This window comes from Alosa sapidissima, chromosome 17, assembly GCF_018492685.1.
Source record: "Alosa sapidissima isolate fAloSap1 chromosome 17, fAloSap1.pri, whole genome shotgun sequence".
In the NCBI taxonomy this organism is placed as follows: Eukaryota; Metazoa; Chordata; class Actinopteri; order Clupeiformes; family Clupeidae; genus Alosa; species Alosa sapidissima.
This window is the reverse complement of record NC_055973.1, coordinates 19,478,951-19,503,334: the sequence shown is the minus strand read 5'-3', so window position 1 is coordinate 19,503,334 and position 24,384 is coordinate 19,478,951. Positions and strand designations below refer to the sequence as shown.

General features: G+C 43.9%; 1 protein-coding gene across 2 annotated transcripts; it reads left to right on the top strand.

Annotated features, from left to right (window-relative positions):
• The first annotated feature begins 536 nt into the window (after positions 1 to 536).
• ppp2r1bb (protein phosphatase 2, regulatory subunit A, beta b) lies at positions 537 to 23,073 on the top strand. 2 transcript variants are annotated; one of them, XM_042068669.1, is made up of 16 exons: positions 537 to 676; positions 1,327 to 1,417; positions 1,503 to 1,603; positions 2,036 to 2,268; positions 2,774 to 2,921; positions 5,733 to 5,888; positions 6,648 to 6,762; positions 6,904 to 6,974; positions 8,797 to 8,931; positions 15,459 to 15,632; positions 15,920 to 15,922; positions 16,748 to 16,808; positions 20,346 to 20,500; positions 21,293 to 21,435; positions 21,607 to 21,698; positions 21,794 to 23,073. In XM_042068669.1, the coding sequence occupies exons 1-16, from the start codon at positions 599 to 601 to the stop codon at positions 21,808 to 21,810; spliced, it is 1,773 nt and encodes a 590-aa protein (XP_041924603.1). In that variant the 5' UTR covers positions 537 to 598; the 3' UTR covers positions 21,811 to 23,073. The 2 variants fall into 2 exon arrangements, with proteins under 2 accessions (XP_041924603.1, XP_041924604.1); XM_042068670.1 differs by lacking the exon at positions 15,920 to 15,922.
• The last annotated feature ends 1,311 nt before the right edge of the window (positions 23,074 to 24,384 follow it).

Here is a 24,384-nt window from a genome sequence, read left to right as displayed (position 1 = left end):
GGTTTTCCAGATAACATGTCTACAGAGATAAATATGTTGAGTATAAACAGGCATTCTATATAACTAATATGTACAGTATATTGCACAGGTTACAAGGATACAAGGAAGTTTATTGTATCCTTGTAACCTGTGCAATATACTGTATTAGTTATATAGAATGCCTGTTTATACTCAACATATCTCTGTAGACAGGTTTATGGCCAGGCTATGGAATGTATATATATATATATATATATATATATATATATATATATATATATATATAAAATGTATAGTATGGGGTGTTAGCAGTGCCCTCTAATCTACTGTGTTCCTGTCATATAGTAAGATAGGCTTAGTAAGGCTATGCTATGTCACAAAATACTACACTATTTCTATAATAATTAAAGTATAAGAATACTATAATATTTTGCCCTAAAACAATATACGATTCCTATAGTTCTTTTTGGTAAGGAAATTGAAACTGGGCCAGCCAGTTGCCCTGATGACTTGCATGTGTCAAGGCAGCGGGCAAATAATAAGCCCCTGATACAGCTTGCCCTCCTTTCAGAAACCCCGTAGTCGGCAGTAGGCGGAAGCTTCAACAAATAGGTCCAAAATGGCAGGAGCCGATGGAGACGATTCGCTCTACCCCATAGCCGTTTTAATCGACGAACTTCGAAATGAAGACGTCCAGGTAATAATACTGCAACCATTTGTTAGTAGGATTTTGTAAGTTATAAATGGATTTCAATAATACCGTCAATTCCCCATTCATTTACACGACACGGTAGCTGGCTAGCTTCATAGCTAGCCTGTATTAGCACTTGCTGGCTAGCAAACGCTAACCAGTTAACATACAATATGACTGATCCTATCTTCAGTACTTGTGTTAATGCGTAGCGCAAGTAATGGGCATGCATTGTTTGCAGGTTGTGTGTATGTTACTGGTGCCATAGTCAAGTGCTGAGCTTCATGGTTTGGTTAGCACATAGCATTCGCTGTTTGGCTCTCAGTGTTTGTAGACAGTAGCACTGCTAGCGTAACGTTAAGCTGGCTAACGTTAACCGTAGCTTGACAGGAGGGTGCGTCAAGGTGGGGCCTGTCTTTTCTTGGATGACGCCACATAAATGGCAACCGTTGTTTTCTTTCAAGTTGACCTTAAGATGTTAAGTTTAAAACGTTTGTGTGGCCTATAGCTATGGTCACACGCCATAGTCAAGCCTCGCCCACCCGCAAGACATGTGTGTTGACAAACAGTGTGATGTTAGCAAGGTTCTTTACTGTCAATCAGGTGCAGATGTCCCCAGAATTTTTTTATTGATAACTACCGCCCTTTCTTTGCAGTTGCGGCTGAACAGCATTAAGAAGCTGTCCACCATCGCGTTGGCGTTAGGAGTGGAGAGGACTCGCACAGAACTCCTTCCCTTCCTCACTGGTAAGCCATGGGACTGGTTCTTGGAGGGGTAGAATAATTAACACCCGGCTGTGGCCTCATGCTTCTTCTTTTGTGCTGGTTCCAGACACCATCTACGATGAGGATGAGGTCCTGCTGGCTTTGGCTGAGCAGCTGGGCAACTTCACCATGCTTGTGGGAGGCCCTGAATACGTCCACTGCCTCCTGGTAAGACCCCACATACATGCACAGCATCAAGCCGACTCGCATGCACTGGCTTTCCTCTCAGACCCTACACTAGATATGCACAGCAGCACTCTTTATCATACATACACTGGTTTTCCTTAGAGACTACTCGCAAGGTTTGGTTTGAGTACAATCTTTATGTTCTAACAACTTCCATTTAATCATCATTTGAAAAGTAAAAATAATTTGTTGATCCCTTATGTCTATTGTAAATAAAATGCTTATGGGGCCATCTTAGGGCAGTGGAATGCTCTCACGTGCAGCATATTCACATTTCTGTCCATCTCCCATCATACCTGTCAGGATTAAGTCATTTGCCTCAGGCGAATTGCACCCAGCCCATCCCTGACTGAGAACCTGTTGAGTATGTATGTCGCCTGTTAGCACTAACTGAGATCCCCCCCCCCCCCCCAGCCCCCACTGGAGAGCCTGGCCACTGTGGAGGAGACTGTGGTGCGGGACAAGGCAGTGGAGTCACTGCGTAAGATCTCCCAGGAGCACTCGCCTGTGGACCTGGAGGTGCACTTTGAGCCCCTGGTGAAGCGCCTGGCCAGCGGAGACTGGTTCACCTCCCGCACCTCCGCCTGCGGCCTCTTCAGCGTCTGCTACCCCCGCGTCTCCAGCACTGTCAAGGCTGAGATCAGGCAGTGAGTACCCACACCCTCTACATGTAGCCTTCTCAGGCAGTGAGTACCCCCATCCACACCCTCTCCATGTAGCCTTCTGAGGCAGTGAGCACCCCCACTCTGTAGCCATCTTAGGCAATGAGGACCCCCACCCTGTAGTCCTCTTAGGCAGCTACAGTGCTACACTCTGGTGGCCTCTTTAACATCATGCACCAGTAGACAGTACCTAGATAAACGGAGATCTATGTGGAAAATATAATTCTATGTGGAATTAGTATAATTATAAATATAATTCTATGTGGAATTCCCCTTTAACTTTGGTTTGTGCTGGTCTTGCTGTGTGTGCGTGGCGTGTGTGCCAGTAGCTCTCTTCTGAGTGTGTGTAGATTTGATCCCTTGTGGCTTCTCTAATTCCCCACACTGCTCTCTAGTGTTCTCCCGAGCTGCTCTCTGCTGCTTAGTGTTTTGGTCCCTGGTGCTGGTTTAATCTGGTCCCTTGCGGTGTGTGTATCTCTCTCACTCTCAGGCATTTCCGCACCCTGTGCTCTGATGACACCCCGATGGTGAGGCGGGCAGCTGCCTCCAAGCTGGGAGAGTTTGCCAAGGTTCTGGAGCTGGAGTACGTCAAGAGTGACATCATCTCCCTCTTCACTGCACTGGCCTCTGATGAGCAGGTACACATTAGAAAGAGTCGGTACCCTTGGCTATTACAATATTTTATTTTGCAATACTGTATAGATTTTCACACAATAGTGCGATACACAATATTGATTTTAAAGCAATAGTTATAAAATGCATAGTCTATATGAGACACCACACCGCTTCATATTTTGAGGTACTTAATGTGTTTACATGAAGTAAACCTTTTTTATCTACATTTTATTCACATGGTGGTGTCTTTATTTATTGAGGATTCCGGCATATGTCACACTTCCTTATTGTTCCCATAACCATAATAGAGATATTAACGCTGCCATTTTGGGAGTCAAAAAATTGCGAAGTCTAATGGCGATTAAATCCAAGCTTCATTGAGTATTTTAAATAAACTGGTGCAAGGTGATCGACATCCTAGACCTCAAGACACTAACTTTTTAGTTAACACCACGTCTTGATACACGCATGACCATTAAAGCTTAAGAGTTTGAAGACTATTTTCTGGCTGGACTAACATAGTCTACTCAGTCATAAATAGTGATAGGCCTACTGCTCCTCAGACTACATAACCACATTATTGAAGATGACCGGCAATAGCCTACAGGAATAACACTTAATTTGATCTGATTTTCAAGTGAAATCTGCATAACTATTTTTTTCATTTGGCAAAAATGACAACGTGTTGACTAAGCTACTATCATAAACTGACTTTTTAACTAGCACTAGGGTTCATAGTAGCCTAGCCTAACTTAGCTCACTATGCTATTGTTATCCAGTTGTTGTCATTAATTGCCTTTAAATTGAGTGAACCGTCTATATCAACTAGGAAAAAAGTTTCCCCAATCAGGAAATTCTACTTCTTAATTTGGTGCCATCACCAATGCATAGCCTGGTGTGAGCACTCTTAAGTGAAACTTAAAGAAGCTTGAAATTGTAAGTAGCCTACCCTTGGGTGAACTTCGTTTTTGTAATGTAGTTTGATGGTCTCTTGAGCAATGTGTTTGCTCGACCGTTTTATTGTGAGCCCTGTATATGTTAAGCCTGGTTTCTTGATGGCTAGCTAGTGGTGGTTTCGCGTAGCAGTCACTTGCTACCGAAGCTGCAGGGGGAGCTATGTCGTGAAAAATGCGAGCCCAAATCCAGCGAAAACCCAAAACTAGCGAAGGAATAACCAGACCTGTACAGGGCTTCTTTAATACTGGATATAATATGGGCTAGAAGCAACAATATTTAAAACAACAAATGACTTGGATTCCTGTAACCATCCATGGAAACAACATAGGGACCACCCTTAATTTGATCTTAAATTTCTGTCATTAGGCTATTTTGTGTCTTTACATTTACTTAATATAGTAGCCTATAGTTTAATTATGCTAGCATAGCTTAGGCAATATGCATTAACCAAGTGATTCCTTGAAACACTTACGCTGTTGTCTGTTAGGCTAAAGTCGAAATTTCTTGTAACAGAAATAGCTTATATCGTAGCAATAGCAACATTTTCTTTATTTGGACTTCCACTTTGACTTTCATTTGGCAAATTAAACATAGGCTTGTACACCTCCTGCCAGGAAGACAACATTCTGATGTTTGATTGAAAATGACAGGACACTCTAACATGGGGGGGCAATGGGGGGCATTTTAAGCACGTTGTTTGACAGGCTTTCTGTCACTGTATATTGAGACTACACTTAAAAAAATGGTGGTAGCCTAGTGATGAAATTGCTGCTGCAATTGCCTTATCTAATGCTAAATTAGATTTTATACTAGGCTACTCTGAATGGAATGAGACACCTATGTGCACCACGTTGGCTATACGGCATATTAAAAGGAAATCGGTTGAAAAACTAAGACTTGAAGACTTTAACAAAAGTTAATTGAGCCCTCTAAGCTTGGACACTAACCAAGTTCGTTAAGTTACAATATGCTTAGTTGACTCCCAAAATGGCAAACACTAAAATTCTCGCGTCTGACATCAGCTAGGAATTACAATCCTATCACAATGTTTTGACTTGTAACCCCTGCATTGTGATATGCATCCCTATAGTCATATTCCTGCAAATACGCAGTCCTAGGAGACACACGCACACACGCGCGCGCGCCTCACACTAATCCTTAATGCCTGTTTCCCATCCGCTGTTCTGGGGGAATCCATCACCACCAGTCCACACCAGTGACCTTTGGAGATGAGCAATGTCCCACTCCGAATGATCTTTGTGTACTGCTACGTCAACCCAAGACTAAACAGTTTACACTACTACATTGTCTTGCTGACCCTAGCTTCTGGGCCAGTGATGGTGTCCTAATGGTTTTTCTATCCACTCCTTACAAAGACTAGCTGGAGAAACAAAGATGTCATTAGCTGAGTTTGGAGCCTTTTTATGGACATTTTTTGGTTGTTGTCCTCTTGTCCCCTGGAATGCAAAGGGGAATACAAAAAATTTTTGAGTGGGGTGGCTTTTAGTCTAAAACTAATATTTATATGGAATCGAAAGGATTCTCTCTGATTAAACACCAGTACTCTGTCAGTTGGCAGGACTGAGTACTTTAGCTCTTGGGGTCAGTTTTTAATTATATTTTGACACCATTTTAATCAAACAAAACCATCTTTGAGTTGTTTTTCTGTCTCCCGTCGTCTTGTGACGTAAACAGCAGCCCTATCGACTCAGCAGAACACATACACACACACCCCAGCAGTGGAGCCTGCCATCCAGGGCCCCAACCTGCAAGTGGGAGCGGTTGTGTTTTTTTTAAAAATGTTTTTTAATTTTTTTTTGTTTTTTTTATTTTTTTTTTGTCTGCTGACTGCTTGACCGAGCTGCCTTCTCTTTCAGGACTCTGTGCGTCTGCTGGCGGTGGAGGCGTGCGTGAGCATCGCCCAGCTGCTGCCCCAAGAGGAGCTGGAGTCGCTGGTCATGCCCACCCTGCGCCAGGCGGCCGAGGACAAGTCCTGGAGGGTGCGCTACATGGTGGCCGACAAGTTCTCCGAGGTCAGTGGAACACGCAGCGCACACTGAAGTCACCTCTGTGTGACGCGGCCAGGCTGATGTCTGGTCTGACCTGGTGCAGTTTTAGCCCCAGTAGTGGTGGTTCCCTAGCTGCTGTGGGGGTCTCTTCTGGCGGGGTTAAACGTAAGCGGTGGCCTGGGGCAATTAAAAAAGCCTGACTGGCAATGTGGTTGGCCGGTCAGGTTTTCTGAGTCATTTTAGTTTACTTCTGATGCTTTTGATAAACTTTTATAGTAGTAAACAGGTTTATGTAAAAGTGACACTTTGCTGCCAGAAGAAATATATGAAGGGCCAGCACCAGTCGGATGTACTCCGGGTTCTCACCAGACATATCATGGTATTTTGATAAAGTCTTATTTCAGACATGGAAAGTCAGGGAATTTCCGAGAATTTTGTTGTAGCAGTTTAAAATTTACTAAAATTTACTTAATCTTTGGTTTAAGAGGTGAGTTTAAGAGGTTTGATAATTCCGAATCCCCATGTTATTTTCCCATAGGAAAAATCTCAAGATACCGCATCTCCTTATGGGCAAAGATGGTAGCTTTTTTTGTAGGTGAACTTTGGGACTGGAGAATGGATCAGCTGGTGATTAGGGTCAAAGGTCACTGTGACAAGTGTCTCGATCACTCTCTTAAGCTTCATAGCCATACAGTGATTCATAGCACTCTGTCCACACTTCTCCAGTCACTCTAGAGATGCTGTGCAATGTTGGGTAATTGTTTTGTTTATGCTTTCTTCCAGTTGCAAAAGGCAGTCGGGCCAGAGATCACTAAGAATGACCTGGTCCCCGCTTTCCAGAACCTTCTGAAGGACTGTGAGGCAGAGGTCCGTGCAGCTGCAGCCAACAAAGTCAAAGGTGAGCCCTGCCCTTCCATGCCATCAGGCAGCTGAGGGAACGTGTGTGTGTGTGTGTGTGTGTGTGTGTGTGTGTGTGTGTGTGTGCGCGCGTGTGCGTGTGTGCATGCATGTTGTTGATGTGTGTGTTTTCTTTCCTCAGAGTTCTGTGAGAATTTGCCTGAGGACGGCAGGGAGACCATCATCATGACTCACATTCTGCCCTGTGTGAAGGTACGGTGTGTGTGTGTGTGTGTGTGTGTGTGTGTGTGTTGACCCCCAGTCTACAGGGGTGCTGTTACCCCTGTGTCATTCACCCTGAGGCTGTTGCCCTGAGGCTGTTGCTGCTCCTCCAGGGTGGAGATGGAGACTCTGTGTGTGTTTTAGAAGATGGGGTTGGTGATGGCCCAGACCTCCATCCCTGTGTGTGTGTGTGTGTGTGTGTGTGCGCGCACATGCATGCGTCCTCCATGTGTAATGAGAGGCTTCCAGAGTGACCACTTTCATCAGCCCCACACAGAGGTAATCAGGTGCATTAACGGCTCTCTGTGCGCTTTAGATTCATCAGCAGCTCCTGCTCACACGTGACCCACATCCTCTTAGATAAACAAACATTTGCCAGGCGAATGCGCAAACGAATTGCACACATCAGTCCTTGCATAAGCACCCAACCCAAACAGACAATATGTGTCATCTCCTGTCCCCGCAGCTCTGCACTGGGTCGAAGGTCGCATGGAGGGCACTTGCCTTGGAGGCGTTCTGTGTGTAAATGCTGTTTGGGGTCTGTGGGTGCGCTTATGTAAGGTAGTCATTAACACCACCACTTCACAGGTGCCAATTTACCATGTAAACAAAATGGGTCGTGACTGCTCACAGCGCAATCCCATTATACACACACACTTAGTCAGCTTGCCACCCCAACCCCCCCCCCCCCACCCGTGGAGACACACACTCACACACACCTTTTTTTTGTTTTTTTTTAAACCAGTGAATTTATGTTATCGGTTAGGCCTTCTGTGTAGATGACGCCGCCATTTTAGGAGGCTGTAACCGGTAGTTTTTGTAACCGTTTTTTTAAGTGGGATTGTTTTTTAAACCGCCGGCTAACTTTTGCCGTGTAGACGTCACACCGGCAATTTTATGACGACATAGCCCCACCCCTCAACTCAGCCACCGCACTCAACCTGACGCGCTGCTTGTCAGAACAAACTAAACCATTTGTTTATCATATTAAAATGTGTTTTTCTTTCCCCTGTTATGATTTATGTGCACAATGTATCAGCCTTTTGTGGCTAAGGTAGAAGCACACCGTTAGCTTAACTTAGTTAAACATTAGCTTACTACTACCTATGACGTAATGTTTTCTCCAGTGGTGCTAATACCTAATGCAATACGTAAGCATTTGAAATTCCACATCGCAGTCACATACCTTGAAAATGAACTTAATAGAAAACCGAACTGTCTGTAGTCTCCTTATTTCATGCGACTGCTTAACAAACTATTTCAACAAAGTTTTGTCTTCTACGCGAATTAAATGTGAAGCCTCTGCCAGGTCTGACATGCTCTACAGCACTTTTAGCCGCTTTCACCTCTGTGTGTGCACGCACGTTTTTTCGTTACCGGTATCGTTAAAGGTGTGAAAGCGGTAAGAGAAAATGCACCCATTGGTTTTGTGTACACGTAGCCTCACGCTCACACTCTTGAGGGTGTCTGTACCCATGGGAATCCTGTAAGAGTTTGGGAACATTCCGTTACTCTGCCGACATGTAAATACTACCATGGGTTTTAGGTTTGGCCATTTTTGGGTAAATTTCTTGGGTAAAGTTACAAGTAGAGTGTGTGTGTGTGTGTGTTTGATTTATTGACTGACTAGAAAGTCGGGCTTCCTCCTCTATCTGCTTTAGGGTGTTTTTGTGTTGTCAAAGCATGTACAAACATTCATTTACATAAATAAGGACAAGTGTGTGTGTGTGTGTCTCTGTCTGTCCTTCTCTGAGTGTGTGTGTGTCCGTGTCCCTCTGATCTGTGTGTGTGTGTGTGTGTGTGTCAACTGCAGGAGCTGGTGTCGGACACCAACCAACATGTAAAGTCAGCATTGGCATCAGTCATCATGGGCCTGTCCACCATCCTTGGGAAGGACAACACCGTGGAGCACCTGCTGCCCCTGTTCCTGGCCCAGCTCAAGGACGAGGTGAGGGCCAGATGTTGCTACACGCATCACACACGCACCATACACACATACCACACACGCACCACACACGCACCACACACACACACACACGCTCACCACACACCATACACACATACCACACACGCACCACACACACACACCATATACATACCACATGGGCACCAAACACGCACACACACCTCACACTAGGGATGGCGAAAATTAAAAATGTTCTTGATCGACCACTGAGCCTCATTAGCCGGTTGAAACCGGTTAACTGATTAGTTTAGAATATGCTACACTATTTGAAATAACAAACATTCGAGCCGCGCCTGCAATTTCGCAAGTCTGTCGCATCGCTCTGCCTCCCGCTCACACACACATTGCCCCGGCGCCCTTCCACTCACGTCACTTTTTTTTAAATCCCCGACAGTGCGAACAATGAGTCCCGCAAACGCTTGTATGTAATCAGAGGACAAATGGCTCCTTAGTTTTGAAATGGTTTGGGTACAAGGTGAACGCGTTGAAAATAAAGGCATTTGTCTAGCGGTAGAAGCTCATTTGAAACATTGCCGCGGCTCATTTAAGAAAATGACAGCTCCGAAGAGACGCCACTTTAGTTTGAGGTAGTGCTAACAATGATAAATAAAAGATGATTATCATCACTTTATCTGTTGCCATTGATGATCCTTCCTGAAATGTAGATGTAATGTATTTCCAAATCTAAGCCCATCTTATGTGGAATGTTGCCTAATAGACTGCAACACGATAAAACGAATGGATAAAACGGGCACCTTCAGAATGCGTAAAAGATGCATTGGCCAAGGCAGGTCTAACTCACTGTGTGCCTTCTAATAACGGACAAAACAACTATTTTCTTTAATTAATTGCATAAGCTCTAGAAAGCCCTCACCAGTCAAGGGGCAACATGTATTTTGCAATCATTCCGCATATCTTTTGGGTAATAATCTGTGCGCTGTTCGTCACATTTCCTACCAGCTAGCATAGATGACTGGCTTTGGCTACCTTTCTCACTCGAAGAGGCTTGCGGGTGTCACGTTTGCAGGTGATTCATCATAGATGATGTGCTACTACTGTATTTAAGAACTGTATCACACCAGTGGCAACTTACATCTGTGTCATTCTTTTTGATGAAGTGGTCCCACACTACTTTTCTTTGCATGCTTCAGGCTCTAACCTTGAGTGTTTTAGCCTGTAGCCTATACTTTTCGCGAACCTTGTGAGCGCACAAACCCAAACGGCAAATGTTTTTATGGAAAAATTGAGTGTGAGGGATAATTTGTTTACTTACAAATTATTCCTCACTTACAAATAATCTTGGAATGAGATGACTAACTGTAGTAGCGTTTAGTACACTGTCTATAATAGCCTAATTTAGAGAGCACTTAATCAGGTGCATTCTACTTGGCACTGTCCCGGACTTAACCACCAGTGTCCCAAATTCAAGTTCTTGTTTTTTCCCATTCTACATAATAAACAGCATAATAACCAGTAACTTGCATCACTTAATTAACTCATTCTGGTCCACCATGTAAGTTCTGAACACTTAATTTATTAAACACCATTTTATTAACATTAATCATCTGCTGTTTCAAACAACACTCATTTTCAGAGGTTGCGCTTTTGACACTTTTTTGAGGTTGTGCTAGACGTTCTCATTGTCCGTCGTTTTGACAGACAGGGTTGTAAAACATTCCGTCAATAATATATTTTCACATGTCTTTAATTCCAATGTCAGTTTGGTGTGATGGCCACAGATCTCAGTGAAAACAATAAGTAGAATGATTTGTGTATCAAATCTATCATGACCAGATTTACCCCATCCAGCAGGTCTCAGGTCAGCTCTTTGCCTCTGATGAAAATTTAGACAAATTGGCAAAGTTTTGTAAAAGCACTCAGTATTACAATGTAACAACTATATGTAGGTACCCACAAATACATAATGCAAGTACAATGATAGTACCTGATAGTACATGTTGTTACACAGGTTGTACCACTGTACCTAATTAGGTAGTTACACTGTAACAGCGACACATTAAAATAAAGTGTTACCGAATGTGAAACATTAAGGAAACAGTTAAGAACACTATCAAATAAGAAACATAGGGAACAAACAAATATAAGCACACAGTTACTATACCAACAAACTCTTACCAAATACAAATCATTACTAAGACAGAAAAAAGGCACGTACATGAATAAAAAGCTACAAGATATAGAAGATGCTGTCGATTAAAATTCATTTTGGGAGTTATGGAACAAACTTGAGACCACCAAAAACACTAAACAGATCCCCCTATGTGATGACATCTAACATCTGGACAGACCATTTTGGGCAACTCTACAGTGAAGATAAACTAAATCCACTCCAAACATAATTGACTGATAAATTACAAGAATTGGAATCAAAAGTAAAAAATGAATTGAACAATCTAGACACCCCTTTATCACTAGCTGAACTAAACGAAAAAATAAAAACCCTAAAAAACAAAAAGGCATGTGGGTGCGATGGGATACATAATGAAATGATTAAGTACAGCAGCCCAATACTGAAACAAGCCATTCTCAAACTTTTCAATCTAGTTCTAGCTGTTGGTCATTTCCCACGGCCATGGAAAGAAAATCAAATCGTACCAATCTACAAAAACGGAGATAAACTAGATCCAAACAACTACAGAGGCATTGCTGTAAGCAGCAACTTAGGAAAGCTTTTCTGTAGCATCATAAATAACAGAATGGTAGAATTCTTACAGGAAAATAGGGTTCTAAGTAACAATCAGATCGGGTTAATGCCAAAACACAGAACAACTGACCACATATATACATTAGACATTAATTGAAAAATATGTACAGAACACCAACAGAGGAAAACTTTTTGGATGCTTTGTAGACTTCAAGAAGGCCTTCGATTCAGTCTGGCATGATGGACTCTTACTTAAACTGATAGAAAATGGGATAGGGGGGAGACTCTATGACCTTTATAAAATTATTTATTTATATATATATATATATATATATATATATATATATATTACACACACACACACACAAATACAACAGATGTTGTGTCAAAATCGATGATAAAAGAACGTCATACTTTAAACAAGCCAAAGGTGTTCGGCAAGGTTGTAGTCTTAGTCCTATACTCTTCAATTTATACATCAATGATCTAACATCAGACATGGCTAAATCCAAACTATCAGGAGTCACAATTGGGGGTAGAGACATTAAATGTCTCCTGTTTGCGGATGACCTCCTACTTCTGTCCCCAACTGAGGAGGGGCTAAAAGAGAGTCTGTTAATCCTGGAAAATTACTCTGAAATTTGGAACCTTCCCTATAAATAAAGAAAAAACTAAAATAATGATATTTTAAAAAAAAAGACACGTTCAACAGACAATAAATATAATTTCACCCTTGGTGAAAGCAGACTTTCCCAAGTGACAAGCTATAACTATTTGGGCCTAAATATTTCCTCCACGGGCAATTTTAATCTGGCTATAAAAGACCTGGTTGACAAAGCACGGAGAACATATTATTGCATAAGAAAATCTCTATACCAATACAACACCCCTATCAAATTGTGGCAAAAGATTTTTGATTCGGTTAGCAAGCCCATTATCTTATATGGCAGTGAAATTTGGGGCATAAAACATCAAGATAATTATAAGCAATGGGACAAAAGCCCAGCAGAAACACTACACCTGGAATTCTGTAAGAACATCTTGGGGGTACACAGGAATGCAACAAATATTGCATGCAGAGCAGAACTTGGAAGATATCCACTATTAGTTGATATTCAAAAAAGAGCATGCAAATTTTATCACCATGTACTGTCCTCAAAACCAGAGGAATATAATCACAGTGCCCTTCTACAGAGGAGAACCCACCCAGAGAGAGATCCTTTTGATTATCTTATATCAAAACACAATTTGAATTTGAATACACCTGACATGTCTCAGGCAAAGTTAAAACATATTGAAAAATTAACAAAAGAAGAATATTACAAATATTGGCTAAACAATATTGAACAATCCAACAAATTGAAATGTGTCCAAAAAATCAAAAACAATTATGAATTTGCATCTTATCTAAAAGAAATTACCGAGTACAAACAAAGAAAATTACTAACATTCTATAGATTAAGTGAACACTCTCTGGCCTTAGAAATGGGAAGACACAGGCAAACCTGGCTTCCTAGGGAGGAAAGGCTGTGTTTGCAGTGCAGTGAGGGAGTAGTAGAAGATGAGAAACACTTCCTCACTGAATGCAGTAAATTCAGCACAATCAGGAACCAATATTTCTTTCAATTCAGCCAAATTATACCTCAGTTTGAACTATTAGAAAATGAAGACAAGCTCCCATACTTGTTGGGAGAGCATACAAGTTGTGTAAAACTCGCTGCGCAGTACCTGTTAACATGTCATAAATCGAGGAAGTGAGTGACCCATATTGTGACATGCTTTGCTTTATATCAATAACCAATACCCATGATAGCACATTGATAAATATACAGTATATAGTAATACTGTATCATTATACATTTCATTTATTATTTTCTCTTTTTAATTATTATTTTGTTGTTATTATTATTTATTATTATTATTTTATTTGTATTTTTTAAACAGATATTGTATCTGTGTTTTAGAGAGAGAGAGAGAGAGAGAGAGAGAGAGAGAGAGATCTACATGGGGCAGAGAGAGGGGGAGAGAGAGAGAGAGATCTACATGGGGCAGAGAGAGGGGGAGAGAGAGCTCTACATGGGGCAGAGAGAGAGAGAGGGGGAGAGAGAGAGAAATGTAGCTCTCTACATGGGGCATAGAGAGAGAGAAATGTAGCTCTCTACATGGGGCATAGAGAGAGAGAAATGTAGCTCTCTACATGGGGCATAGAGAGGGAGAGAGAGAAATGTAGCTCTCTACATGGGGCAGAGGGAGAGAGAGAAATGTAGCTCTCTAAATAGGGCATAGAGAGAGAGAGAGAGAAATGTCGCTCTACATAGGGCATGTAGTGAGTGAGTTGGCCGGGGCCAGTTGGCGGCTGCAGACAATGGAGAGCAGTTGAGGTTCTGTTCTCTGAATAGGGACACAAAGCCAGATGAACTGTTGAACTGATGAATTGTCTCTCCGCCAGGGTCTTCTAGGGGACTGCCAATGTTGTCTATGTATGTCTGTCTATGGTCCAGTGTTTCCCGTACATCGACTTATTTGTGGTGGTCCACCACAATATCAACATTGACCAGCACACAATGATTTTCCAGGTTGTACTAAATTGTGCTTAAAACTGGTTAGCATCATAACCACACTGTGCTAATTGTTAAAAACTATTGTATTCAAGTTAATTCTGCAAACGAACAACCACAAATGGAATTCAATGCTCGTTTAGTAGAGTTTCAGTTGCACGAGGGGGAGGGAGTAGCAAGCTAGCGCTCTGTTTTGTTTGAACGTCAACAGAAGTGACGTTACCCAACATCACTTAGAGCACCTTTAACTATTTACATAGAAAACATCATGAATTGCATCCACACATATCAGTAGCTGTGAGACTGTAAAACTCTAAGCTTTCCTCTCTCTCTGACGTCTTAGTGACAGACGCTCAATTAGACCTACACACCACTAATACAATGTAATGACTCCCATAAATAACATATTTCCATACCGTGTTTTCCTAACTGTAAGCCTCGGTTTATACATTGATTTTGCAACATTTCTTCAGCTATGAGGTTAAAGGAAAATTCTGGTTTTTAGCACGTTGAGTCCCTTTTCTGGTTTGTTTTGGATGAACTAGAGTGGTGGATACCGAAATTTTGACGATTGGTCCTGTCTCAACTTTTTTGACTCGTTTCAAATCGCCTTTGACTACTCAGAGTGGCTGCCAACAGGTATATTGTAGTAGGCTACTCAAACATGTCCTAAAACAACCCTTAACCCATTTGTGCTGAAATACCGGAATTTTCTTTTAATACAGGGGGCCAGTTAATATGGTATTATGTTTTTTTTTTTTTTTTTTTTCCTCCCTTGCATGAAACCCTGTCCTGCGGTTTATACACAATGTGGCTAATACACAGGAAATTATTGTACTCCACACATACTCTCCCGTACTCCACACATACTCTCCCATACCTCACTCATACTCCACACATACTTTCCCCATACTCTCCCATACTCCACACACATACTCTCCTATACTCCACACACATACTCTCCCCTACTCCACATATACTCCTATACTCCACACACATACTCTCCCCTACTCCACATATACTCCTATACTCTCCCATACTCCACACACATACTCTCCCCTACTCCACATATACTCCTATACTCCACACATACTCTCCTATACTCTCCCATACTCCACACATACTCTCTCCTATACTTCACACATTTTCCACACATACACTCCCATACCACACATATTCCACACATACTCACATACTGTCCTATACTCTTTATATACTATCTTATACTCCACATCCTCTTATTGTCTATGTACTCATCTCGCTCGCTCTCTCCATCACTCACTCAGTGCCCTGAGGTGCGCCTGAACATCATCTCCAACCTGGACTGTGTGAATGAGGTGATTGGCATCCGCCAGCTTTCCCAGTCCCTGTTGCCCGCCATCGTGGAGCTGGCCGAGGACGCCAAGTGGAGGGTGCGCCTCGCAATCATCGAGTACATGCCCCTCCTGGCAGGACAACTGGTGAGAACACATACACATATACATACATACACACACACACAGGCACACGCGTACGCACACACGCATATACACACGCACACATATGCGCACACACACATATATTATACACACACACACATACATGCACACACGTGCACACGGAGGGCTGTGCAGGGCTCATGTTGAGACCCCACACACAGTCACACGTATACTGATGGCACTGAAATAATCAGTAGTGGCCTGATTAAGGGCACTCTTACTCTCTCTCTCTTTCTTTCTTTCTCTCTCTTTCTCTCTCTCTCTCTCAGATGGTGATTACAGCTGTGTGTGTGTGCGTGTGTGTGTGCGCGCGTGCTCATGCAGGACCACACTGAAGGGAGAACAGCACAGTCTACTGCTACAGTCACATGATCTCAAGTTTATTACTGAAATACAGTGTGTGTGTGTGTGTGTGTGTGTGTGTGTGTGTGTGTAAAGAATGACTTTTTATTGGAAAGTAGACCCAGAATGGGGACAATGACTAGACACAAAACAGTCCCTCATTCACGCAGGCATTGGGGCGCACACACAGACAGGGCTTTGTTCATCACTGCACCGCAGAGCCACCGTTATGTAAGGTGATGCTCGCAGCACAGGGCAAGATGGCGGCAGTGGCGGCGGGCGGAATGCCTCTGAGCCAGTCGCAGGCCAGGCCGTGGCTAATTGGGATGTAATTTTAGATCATGTGTTAGAACTCTCACAGGGCAGGTTCTCCTCTAAGGAGGATTCAAAGGGCCAGTTCATAGTCTGTGCAAGCTACGTGGACAAAATTGACAACGCAACACAAGCTCTACGCAAGCTATGCACCCCTCCATTGGAAATGCATGACATGGCACTTGCGCTTGCATCGTGTTACAAAAAGAAGCGCATGTTGCTACGCAAGGATGCACCAAACCCTTGATGTGTAGCTTGATGAGGTCATGGTCGCGTAGTTTGTGCCTATGAAACAGCCCTAAGGCTGAAGGCTAAGAACCTTCTGTAATGAAGGGGTTCTCTTTAGTATGCTATGGGTAGTGCTGTGAGTGTGTGTGTGTGTGTGTGTGTGTGTGTGTGTGTGTGTCAGTCAGATGGCTGATGCTGTCCTCTCTTACTCTCAGGGCGTGGAGTTCTTTGACGAGAAGCTCAACTCCCTCTGCATGGCTTGGCTCGTTGACCATGGTAAGTCCTAACCCAACCCTATCTTAATCACTAATATGTATAGTGCTACTGACATTAAAAATATCCTGTCGGCAAACTCTAATTTGGTTTTAATTGTAACGTTAGGCAAGGGTGTCTCATCATAGCATTGAGGCTACACCAGGGTAGTGTTCAATGAATTCCTCCTCGATTAATGCTAGAGAATCGGATAAATTTTAGCTAATGGTATCAACATGTTTTCAAGTGACAGAAAATATAAAATTAGTTCACTGCAGAAACGTATAGAAACAGTAATTGATCAATGGCTGCTGACATTTGGGTATTGGCAGCATAATGTTGGTCTTGCTGCACGCACTCACTTTCACCTTCACATCAAAGACTAAATAGATTGTGCTGTGAAATGCTCTAGAATCATGCCATAGTTCTGATACTACGATTATTTTGACAGGAGAAGGGCATAGGCTACAAATTAAAATCGCTGCATCAGTTGGATACTAAGCAGAATATGGAGAGGGGGGGCAGTCATGCAGGGCACCAAGGCCACAGTGGCCTGTGAACTTGTGATTTTTAAAGGGGCGTCACAACCTAAGGGGCACCGATGGCCGATGCCACGGTAAAAATCCACCGCTGCTGCCGGCTGCCTAAGCCTGCTGTGTGTGTGTGTGTGTGTGTGTGTGTGTGTGTGTCTCCAACACACTGACCCCTGGCACCTAACAAACCACCGATTAAACTACACACACACACACACAAACACAGAGCTTTCTGTCATTTGATCTGTGTGTGTGTCTAACACGCACAGACTCTTTCTCCCTCCCTCCTGTCATGGACAATGAGTCCAGCTGATGACTTACATCATTGGAATGTGCCTGCACACCCTGCACTTACCACACCACAGATTCCTTACATAACACACACACACACACACACACACAGCTCTCATTGGACACCCCAAAGGACCCCCCCCCCCCCAACACACACACACACACACACACATGCACACACGCACAACTCTCACTGTACACACACACACACACACAGCTCTCACTGTACACACTCACATGCGCACACACACACAGCTCTCACTGTGCATCCTCCAGCACACACTCACACACACACACACACAGTTCTCACTGTACACACACACACACATACAGCTCTCAATGTGCATCCTTCAGCACACACACGCCCACACACACACATGCACTGTTCATATGCTGGTGGTGTGTTGATAGACCTGGCTGGTCATCCTCATTTGTGTGTAGAAGCAGTGATGTAAGAGACACACACACACTGCAACCTGCATTGTTGATTGTTGCTCCTGATGTGTTGATGGACCTGGAGCTGTGGCTGATCCTTTGTTTGCAGGCCCCAATAGCAGAGCTGGTCTGGTGTGTGTGTGTGTGTGTGCGCGCTGCCGATCCTCCAGCACCCCAATAACCAGCTTAGCCCTCTACACTGCCCTGCTTCATCATAATCTCAATTTCATTTAGCTGCAGCCACAGGGGGCTCTGTGTGTGTGTGTGTGTGTGTTACACAACCCATGTCAGAAAAATATGTCAGGCAGAAAGCCCATTACATCACCATAGTCCTCTTTCTAAGAGCCTGATCACAGGGCGTTTGATCTTTGAGCCATCCCCCATTATCTGTGTGTGTTTGATGGAGAGAAAGCAGAGGGTTCATCACACATGTCCTGCCTCTACCACTCTGTGTAGTGTATGTACTCTGTTTGTGTGTGATGTGTTCTCCATTTTCACACATGACTACCTTCTTTAATGCATTCCTAATTGCATAGTTTTTTACAAGTGTTCACATATGAGGCTCACAAGTTGACATTGCAGGGGTGGGAGTTGTTCACACATGCAGTAAATACCCCAGGTGGTTTAAGTGAGGGATGGTGACAGGGTTAAGATGGCTGGAGGTGGGGTATGACCCACAATATGTGCAACTGCGGTCATTTAGTTTGTTTACCACATATAGCACTGGCCGAAACTACATACATTACCAGCATAATTCGCTCCCAATACCCTAGTGTAAGGTTTAACCCTCTCTGGGATAAGGCAGCCAATTATCTCATCTTCGTTGTAGGGAATATGTTCGTATTTCAATTGATAAAAATTAAGGTATGACTCTTGTTTAGTTGAGGTTATAATATGTAAAGTTAAGCTTGCCAAATCCATAGGCAGCTTGACTGTGACTTTGTTCTTCACACTCCTGTTAGTAAACTAAAAAAAGCAAAACATAGAAATCATGTAATGGTTGCCTAAATCCAATGTACACACTGACAACTCTCACGGCAACTTTATTTTGTGCCTTAAATTTGCTCAAAAATTTCATTTATAAACCCTTTTCGCTCCCCACCTTGATGTATTTCAGGCGGTTTGCTTTGGGGACAAATTCAAAGATAATGCATGTGTCATCAAAGATCATGCATGTGTACGCCCTCTGTTCGCTGCTAAATTTGGTGGCTCTCGGTAGATTTCTACACAAGAAATCCTAAGAGGGCTCATCTGTGCCAGTCTCAATACTGAAGTGAAATGAAATTGAGCGGAAGTTCGTAGACGGCGGAAGCCAGGCTGCTCCGTTGTGCCCTTGAACAAGGCACTTAACACCAAGTTGCTAAACACTTGCTCTCCGTGCACAAAGACTTTTGGCTGTATGCCCATGGATTTGCCACATGACTATGGCGTTTGACGAATATACTCGTCTTTCCAGTGTGTCCATCTTTCCATTCCGTTGTTGTTGTTTTTTTATGTTGTCTTGGATGTAAAATGTCAATTCCGCATTGCTCTGACATTTAAGTGATATCTGTTAATGATTTTAGCATTAAAGAAACCTCAACATGGTCCCTCACTAGGTGTGAATCTCACCCATTCCTTAACCTTACTGTTCACATGTACACTACCAGTTAAAAGTTTGTAGACACTTAGACATTTCCATTCCACTCCATTATAGACAGAATACATTATGTGCTTACATAATTGCAAAGGGTTCTCGACTGTTGTAGAAAGAAGCGGCTGATCTTTAATGCAATATCTACATTGCCCATTATCAGCAACCATTCATCCAATGTTGCAAAGGCACATTCTGTTTACTAATCTCATATCATTTTAAAAGGCTAACTGATAAAACATTGGATTGCAATTATGTAAGCACATAATGTAATCTAAAAACTGCTACCCCGACTAAAAAAAACAATGCAAATGATCTCTGCTGGTATTCAGTCTATAATGGAGTGGAATGGAAATTTCTAAGTGTCCAAACTTTTGACAGGTAGTGCATGTTCACTTGTATGGCACTCGAGATTGGTACTAGAAGGTTGGTAGCGTCAGATGCAGTTGATTCCTAGTCAAAACACTGGACCTTTTGCTCACACATAGCTTGTAGAGTTGAGTTGTTTTCTTTTTATGTCTGAAAACAGTTTCAGTGTGTGTGTCTCCGTCTAGTGTATGCCATCTGGGAGGCTGCAACCAATAACTCTGTGTTCTGTGTGTGTGTGTGTGTGTGTGTGTGTGCGTGCGCGCGCGCAACGTGCTCTCTATTTGTCTGTCCTGTCTGTAGTGTATGCCATCCGGGAGGCTGCCACCAACAACCTGAAGAAGCTGGTGGAGAAGTTTGGCCCTGAGTGGGCACAGAACACTATCGTGCCCAAAGTGCTGGGCATGGCCAACGACCCAAACTACTTGCACCGCATGACCACGCTGTTCTGTGTCAATGTAAGTCTCGCTCTCACTCACACTCTCTCACACAAACACACACACACACCTACCGCATGTCCACACTCTTCTGTGTCAATGTAAGTCTTGGTCTCACTCATTCACTCACTCACACTCTCTCACACACACACACACTTTAAGAGTCCTAATCCTCCACTACAAACAATGACCGCTCCATTAGAGTGATCTTCATAGCAATGCTAATGGATTGAAGTGGACATGTAATTTTGTTCTTGTCATATTCCAACACTGATTAGTATCAAATACTTGGGCTCAGGGTAAGTGCATGAGCTCACCCACGTCTGTGTGTGTGTGTGTGTGGGGGGAGAGCTCTTGGTACTGTAGTGTAAACGGCAGTGCTACCACTGGGGCAGTTCCAGCAGCCTGAGCCCTTCAGCAATGACCTCACTGCTCAAGCATCACACTCTCTCATCTCTGGACACACACAGAGTCCCCAGAGAGGCTGTGTGTGTGAGAGGCAAGTACAACTGGTGATCAAACTCTGCTCCCCCCCACCTCCTCTCTCTTTCCTCTCTCCTCCCCTCCTCCTCCTGCACCCCCCCATCCCTCCCCCCCCCCCCCCTCTCCTCCTCCTCTACCGCCCACCCCCCATCTCTCCTCCTGCCCCCCTCTCCTCCCCTCCTCTCCCTGCCCCCCTCTCCTCCCCTCCTCTCCCTGCCCCCCCCTCTACTCCCCTCCTACCCCTCCTCCTTCTATCCCTTCCTCTCCCCCTCTCTGTTCCCTCTTTCCTCCCTCTCTCTGTCTTTCCCCTTATTGGCCTTGTCTCTGTAGGCGCTGTCTGAGGTGTGTGGGCAGGACATCACCACAAAGCACATGCTCCCCGTTGTGCTGAAGATGGCCAACGACCAGGTGGCCAATGTGCGCTTCAACGTGGCCAAATGCCTGCAGAAGATCGGACCTGTCCTGGACAGCAAGTATGTACACTCACACTAAAAATACAATGTTTCAGTGTGCCCACAGTACAGTGTAGTGCAGTATGCATCACATATTTTGGGCCACATTAACGGTACAGTTTTAGTATCTATCTATATATATGTATGTGTGTGTGTGTGTCTGTCTCTCTCTGACCCGTGTGTGTGTCTCAGTTCTCTCCAGGCGGAGGTGAAGCCAGTACTGGAGAAGTTGGCCACAGATCAGGACATGGATGTCAAGTACTTTGCCCTGGAAGCCATCAGCGGTGAGGCCCCTCTGCTTCTCTCCAGTCACTGGGTGTGTGTGTGTGTGTGTGTGTCTGTGTGGGCTCTCTAACTCTCGTGTCTTTTTCCCCTACAGTCCTCTCCCTGGCCTGAAGCTTCCTCGGCGTTCCCCAGCAGTCAAGCGCAACGGAACAACACACACCTGTTGCGTCTATTTATTGATCTTGTTGAGCGCTCCCAGATCTGTCTATCTAGTTTTGGTTCCGTTTCTTCCTCTGCTAATTTTCCTGTGCTGACCATCGCTACCTTTCGCTCCGCTCCCCTCTGGTCTGGTTGCTGGTGATTTGTGTCACCTGAGAAGCACCTGTCCAGCAGCTCTAGTGTCCCTTCCTGACCTGCATGGGCCGCTGCAGAGCACAGAGAATGTGTGTGTGTGTGTATGTATATAATGTGAAGCACCCGTCAGCTCTAAATCTGGTATGATGAGTGTGTAAAAGTGTGTGTGAGTTTGTGATGAGTGTGAGTTTGTCTAATGGTTATTTGGTGCTTCTGAAGGGTGCTGCTTCAGATGCTACTCTAGACAGCAGATGATGCCTGTCTTGTCCACATTACGGCTCGCTCTGTGTAAGTGTGTGTGCCTAGGCTGCTTCCTCTGGCTGTCTCCACTTGTGTGTCAGCAGCAGATGCTTTCTGTGTGTGTATGTTTGTGAGCGCCTGAGTGTGTGTGTGTTCGGCGTCCTGGCTTCCAGAGGCGTTGGCCGCTACGCCACGCAGACGGTTTTCTGCTCCTCCCATCTGTCTCCCCCCCCCCCGCTTCCCTCGCTTTCCCCCTGATGTAAGGGACCATCTCTCAGATGAGTATTTGTCGGCATAGACCCCCCCCACACACACACACACACACACACTCCATGCTTCTTGGAGTGTTGAGTACAGTTGTGTATATATACTGGCTCTTATTTTTTTTTTTTTTTCTGCTTTGAAAAAAATTCCGGAGACGCTTGGTGTTTCAGTTTCAATCTTAATCTTTGTGCCAATTAAGAAGAACTTTTTTTTGTTTTTTAATTTGTTTTTAAGTGATTTGATGACAGTATTTGTCCTGTTTTGTTATTTTTGTGTGATTGCTTTATCCATACGGGAGACAATCGCACGTCTGAGGCGGGTTTGGGTACCAGAAGGATGGGCAGAAGCAAGGGATTCTGGGAAGGCAGTATTTTTAAAGAGGGTTGTGGGAGTGATGTCACTTCCTGATTGTACAATGAGCTGTTCATGTACCTATCCCACAATCCCTTGTCTTAGGGGCCTCATATTCCCTCTGGTAGCGGGGTGTGTGGATTCATGGGGATTGTATTGTTTGTACCGTTATAGATGACTACAGCCAACACTGTATGGAAAACTGAATAAAAACTCACAAAAAGAGTTTCGTCTGTCTTGTGGTTTGTATTTCTAAGACTGGTAGACTGGTGCTGTACGAGGTTAGGTCATAGGTGGACCATGGAGGCAAGATAGCAGGGTTATTGGTGTTAAGCTGACAGCGTTGCCACCCTGAGAGGGACTGTTTGTGTACGTGTGTGTAAGAGTTTGAGTGAGTGTGGGAGTTGTATTAAGGGGGAGGTGTATGTGTGTATGGGAGGTGTGTTTTTTTATTTTTTTATTTATTTATTTATTTTTATTTTTTGTTTTAGTAAGTCTATGTGGTGTTTGAGTTGGAGGTTTGTATTTGTGTGTGGGAGTTGTATGGATATTGTGTGTGTGTGTGTGTGACCGAAAGAGAGTGACCGTTTGTGTGTGTGAGTTGGATTTGTGGAGGCGGAGGTTGGTTATGTGCTTGTGTGTGTAAATTATGTTGAGGTGGAAGTGTGTGTGTAAATTATGTTGAGGTGGAAGTGTGTGTGTGTATGTTGGGGCCAGTCCCATGATGACATGTATGCCATACATTTCCTGCTCAACTTCAAACACACACGAGAGAAACCCATGACCGTGACCATCAAGTGTGTGTGTGTGTGTGTGTGCGCGCTGTCACTGATCGGCGAGCCTGTTTCCTGTCCGGCCGGGCCCTGAGGGGTCAGAGGGTTGAGCTTGATTGTTTTCAGATGTTCCTGCTCTGCTCGTGTTTCGGCATTACGCAATGGCAGCTGCGCTGTAGCAGAAGTATAAATAACTCTTGGCATGTGGAGCCAAACTGATGAGCTGCCTGTAGAGCACTAGGGTATATATATGTGTGTAGTGTCGATGTACAAGAGGTTTACGCTAACGTCCCTCGTCACCTGAGAAGGCAGATTCCTCGATCACGCCTGTCGGTCTGGGGGGGTGGGTGTGTGGTTGGGGCTAGAGCAGTCCTTATGTAACGCCAGCTCCATGTCCTCAGTGACGAAAGTTGACTTTCAACATAGATGTCAGCCTGTGATTACGCCAACTTTCACTTTTCACAAGCAAACTGGCCTTCAGACATCTCTTGCCTCACAGGGTGAACCAGAAAATACCTCCTGCCATAGATCACGGTTGTGTAACGGTGAGATTGAGATAAAAAAAAAAAATATTTATTCGGTTTAATGGCCCTGTTTATATCCACCAATCCAAACACACTATTAAAAATTGCAACCATACAAAACACTTCATACCCTTGGACCACAGCCCCTAAGCAGAAAAACTTAAGACAGCAATCCATCTCTTTTTAACCTTTAAGATGATTGCACACCAAGACAAAAATAAGAAGATCTATGTGTTATA